Here is a 4884-nt window from a genome sequence, read left to right on the forward strand (position 1 = left end):
TTCACAAAATATATGGCATCATGAGAATAGAAAATGATGTGGATATATTGAAGCAACATCTCAAGACATCAGTCAGGAAGTTAAATCTTGGTCGCAAATGGGTCTTCCAAATGGACAATGACCCCAAGCATATTTCCAAAGTTGTGACAAAATGGCTTAAGGACAACAAAGTCAAGGTATTGGAGTGGCCATCACAAAGCCCTGACCTCAATCCTATAGAAAATTTGTGGGCAGAACTGAAAAAGTGTGTGCGAGCAAGGAGGCCTACAAACCTGACTCAGTTACACCAGCTCTGTCAGGAGGAAAGGGCCAAAATTCACCCAACTGATTGTGGGAAGCTTGTGGAAGTCTACCTGAAACATTTGACGCAATCCTACCAAATACTAATTACCTTCTGGGAATGTGATGAAAGAAATAAAAGCTGAAATAAATCATTCTTTCTACTATTATTATTTCACATTCTTAAAATAAAGTGGTGATCCTAACTGACCTAAAACAGGGATTTGTTTACTAGGATTAAATGTCAGGAATTGTGAAAAACTAAGTTTAAATGTATTTGGCGAAGGTGTATATAAACTTCCGACTTCAACTGTACCTACCCTCATCACCTGGGGGCGGCCCGTCAGGAAGTCCAGGATCCAGTTGGAGGGAGGTGTTTAGCCCCAGGATCCTTAGCTTAGCGATGAGCTTTGAGGGTACTATGGTGTTGAATGCTGAGCTGTAGTCAATGAATAGCATTCTCACATAAGTGTTCCTTTTTGCAGGTGGAAAAGGGCAGTGTGGAGTGCAAAAGAGATTGCATCATCTGTGGATCTGTTTGGGCGGTATGCAAATTGGAGTGGGTCTAGGGTTTCTGGGATAATGGTGTTGATGTGAGCCAAACACACCAAGAATGGTCCAAACACACCAATACAGTCATGAAGAGTCTATTCCCCCTCAGGAAACTAATGTTCTGGATAACATGGAAACACCCTAACCAGTTCTAACCAGTTGTGTCTGGAAGTACCTAGCAAGCTAGCCAACTTTAGCCAGTTAGCTTGCGTGCTTGACTGTCAGAACGCTCCTATCAACCCTACTCCTCAGCCAGAGAGTCAGTGAGCGCTCTGAACTCTCAGAGAGCGATCCGCTCTGAATTTAAGAAAGGACAATCTGACAACACTCTGAATTTCCGAACGCACAGAGCGCACTCTGAGTGCACTCTCGCACTCCTGATTGAATTTACGAACACACCTCCAGTCATATTATTTTTCCTTAGTTGCGAAAGGACTGGTTGTCCTTTCTACATAAAATGCTTGCTATAGAGTCTGGATAACATTATTGTAACTTGATAGCTATAGCTAGCCAACTTCAGCTAATTTAGTCATGTCAAACTTGAACCTGGAATGACAGCAGAAATACACATGAAAATTAAGCAACCGCTTTATGTGGGAGCGCCACACACAAAGCCTACTGAAATCTATATGTAAACAATGGGATTTCCTCTGGTTGAAAATACTGTTTGGCTCAAACATTTTAACAATATTTTATGGTATGCATGTAACTTTCTAACTTTATGAAACCAAATTGTGAGACATCTTGTTAGCAATTCTCTATACAGTATTTCAAGCTGTTTTTTGGTTAATAATAAAACATTTAAAAAGTATTAGGAGATTTGGTGAAAAATCTATATCAAACAAACTTAAACCTAATCTGGAATTTTATTTCAGTTCGTGGTAGAAAACAAGAGAGTTCAAAGGTTATGGTTACACTTCTGTTCTTTTGTTTGGAAATTAGCTTCATTTGTTTACTGTCTAGTTAAGCATTACTGTAATATGGGACTATGGCCTATAAATTAAGCAAGCCTTGACATAAATATCCAACAATCATGTATGCCCCCTTCAAAGACTAAAACTGACTGAAATGTAATCAAACCCTGAGACGTATTTTGGTCATTCTTTCAGATAATTCATTGTTTCCAGATCAATGGACACTAATCAATTTATACAACTAGGAAGATTGGTCCAAAATCCCCAGTAATGTGTTGTCATCATAGTGAAAAACAAAACAGGATACAGTAATTCAGGTGTCAAATTAGGCAAATTATTATTTATTTCAGAGAACCAGTTCATAGCAATCTGCTAAATTAGACAATAAGTATATCGTCGCCATAGTGCACTGGCCATTCTCGATCACAAGCAATGACAACTTTCCTGGTGGACAAAGAACCCTCATATTCACATCGGGGATGAGTGTGTTGACATAGCGTTTTCTTTTTACACTTGTGCTTACATATGACTACAGGGAAGCGATTATTGCTTTCAAACAGACTGTTGCCCATAGGTGTGCCACCCCCAGTACAAATGGCCCTGACCTGATTTGAATTGGCTTTAATGAATGTGTTTTTTACTTTGCAATTTGCGCTATCAGGCTCAGTCAACTCCAAGTAGCCCATCACACCCTGACACTTCTGTATCGTCATATCCCCCTTGACGTGCTGTCGGAGGAAGTGTGTATAACGACGGCTGATGTCGGCCGGTTGACTGTGTACCATCACTGTGGCACACATCAACACCAGGAACAGGAAAGCCCTCTGGAACCCCATGGCATCAACTAAATGGAGAAACAGGAGGGGTAAGTTAGACTATCACAAGTTTATTACTATTACTATGAATTACTGTAACCCACTGTTCCTAGGCCGTCATTGAAAATAATAATTTGTTCTTAACTGACTTGCCATTTTTTAAATGCGTGGGAATACTTTTGAACAGGTGTCATATATTTAAATTAGTTTTAGATGATTTCCTGGTGATTTTACAGTATTTTATGTCAAACAAGGAAAAATAAATTGTCAACGCTTGTCAAATATTTGATGAAGTTAGATAGAGTAAGTAGAGTCATCATACTCCAAAGCCATTTTGTATAAGTTATGCAAATATAAATTATATTATATAATTGGAATAATTTTTCTTTTTTTAAATGGCTAGATTTTACTTGAAAGAGAAAGCACTTACCTCTGGCAACTGGGTTCAATGGCCTTCAGTGTGACTGATAAGGTGTTTTTTGCCCTCAGATATCTACAGATACAATACAGCGTTAACCAGAGACAACACTCTTCAGATTCAGAGTTATTATTTGATGTTCTAGTACTGTAATGCTGAGGTAATTACATCTTACCTGTTTGAGTGTCTCCACTGTGAAGTGAGTAACTCTAACCTGAATCTCGACTTATATATACACTTTCATGAACTTTGATTTGGGAGCCCCTGCACCCGTGTTGCAACATTGTAAGGGAGAAAGGGGTTTAAATTAGCTAACTATTAACTGAACTTTTTTCCAAATGGCTTGAGAGCTTTGTATACCTTGTTATGTTTCTCTTGTATTGTTTGGTTGCTTTTTGTCTGTCTGCCTGCTAAGGGTTGGTTGTCATATGTTTCCTTGTCCTGTTGTATTCTGTGCTGCTCTGCATGTGCTCATTGTCTGTCTGTATTGTCATTTTAATTAATGTTAATAATCTGCCCAGGAACTACAGTTGAGAATTAGCTGGCTGGCTAAAACTAACATGTTTACAGTAATGTTGATTAATGTGTACAGTGCTTTTAAAGCTTCATTTAATAAAGTAATGTAAAGTAAATGGCCCAATCAATCAAGATATATCTCACATCATGTGTGATGCCAACCTTAGCAGTCCTAGGCCAAGTTATATTAATGTTATGCAAATAGTTACAGAACCCAATGTATGTGACTGAGATGATGGAATTGCATCCCATTGCTATCAAATATATAAACAATAAATTAATCTGAATAAAACATTGATTTCAGGTTCATTTAACGGCCAAATACAGGGATGCAAGCCAGTAAAGTCACTACACAAGACTACACTAAACAATACATTAATTGCACTATACCACTGCTACACCTGGCTATCAGCGGAGCCTTGTCTGGCAGCAAAACAGTTCATTCAGCCTCATTTACTGCCTTTAAAAAAACATAGCTGATATGGCATTCGCCAAAAGGCATGTGGACTCCCCAAACATATGGAAGAAGGTACTCTGGTCAGATGAGACTAAAATTGAGCTTTTTGGCCATCAAGGAAAACGCTATGTCTGGCGTAAACCCAACACCTCTCATCACCCCGAGAATCCCTTCCCCACAGTGAAGCATGGGTGTGGCAGCATCTTGCTGTGGGGATGTTTTTCATCGGCAGGGACTGGGAAACTGGTCAGAATTGAAGGAATGATGGCGCTAAATGCAGGGAAATTCTTGAGGGAAACCTGTTTCAATCTTCCAGAGATTTGAGCCTGGGACGGAGGTTCACTTCCCAGCAGGACAATGACCCTAAACATACTGCTAAAGCAACACTCGAGTGGTTTAAGGGGAAACATTTAAATGCCTTGGAATGGCCTAGTCAAAGCCCAGACCTCAATCCAATTGAGAATCTGTGGTATGACATAAAGATTGCTGTACACAAGCGGAACCCATCGAACTTGAAGGAGCTGGAGCAGTTCTGCCTTGAAGAATCTCCAAAAATCCCAGTTGGGACTGCTGTTGGGACTCTGATGTTGGCACAGCTTTATGTAGGCCCTAACAGTTTGTTATAGTGGAATTAATGTATTGTTTAGTGTTGTGTTGTGGCTTTGCTGGCACGCAACCCACATATAAGATTTACATGCTAAAATCACCACTGGGCAATCCAGACAGCACTGTGTTGGATGGAGAGAGTTGACTGTTCATTTATAAAGTGACAGTTCTGTGGTGTGACTCGTGATCCATTCAGCTGTGAAGGCCAACACACCACCTGATGTAAGACTTCTAAATCAAATATCGACTCCCTCTATTAAAGACAAGCTGCTGTACCAATCAAACTCAGTTATGAAAGTGCTGTTCAGAAATACTGATATCCATAGT

At 39.6% G+C, this 4884-nt stretch overlaps 1 protein-coding gene across 1 annotated transcript; it reads right to left on the bottom strand.

Moving 5' to 3' along the window:
- Positions 1 to 2057: 2057 nt before the first annotated feature.
- LOC110489025 (ribonuclease-like 3) lies at positions 2058 to 3229 on the bottom strand. The gene is made up of 3 exons (XM_021561573.2): positions 3154 to 3229; positions 2991 to 3053; positions 2058 to 2589 (listed from the first exon to the last, which is right to left on the bottom strand). Exon 3 carries the CDS (start codon positions 2579 to 2581, stop codon positions 2123 to 2125), a length of 459 nt encoding a protein of 152 aa, XP_021417248.1. The 5' UTR covers positions 2582 to 2589; positions 2991 to 3053; positions 3154 to 3229; the 3' UTR covers positions 2058 to 2122.
- Between the last annotated feature and the right edge of the window lie 1655 nt (positions 3230 to 4884).

This window comes from Oncorhynchus mykiss, chromosome 14 (genome assembly GCF_013265735.2).
Source record: "Oncorhynchus mykiss isolate Arlee chromosome 14, USDA_OmykA_1.1, whole genome shotgun sequence".
Lineage (NCBI taxonomy): Eukaryota > Metazoa > Chordata > Actinopteri > Salmoniformes > Salmonidae > Oncorhynchus > Oncorhynchus mykiss.

Excerpts from the sequence above, each read along its gene's own strand:
- LOC110489025 (XM_021561573.2), bottom strand. The coding sequence starts at position 2,581 with ATGGGGTTCCAGAGGGCTTTCCTGTTCCTGGTGTTGATGTGTGCCACA.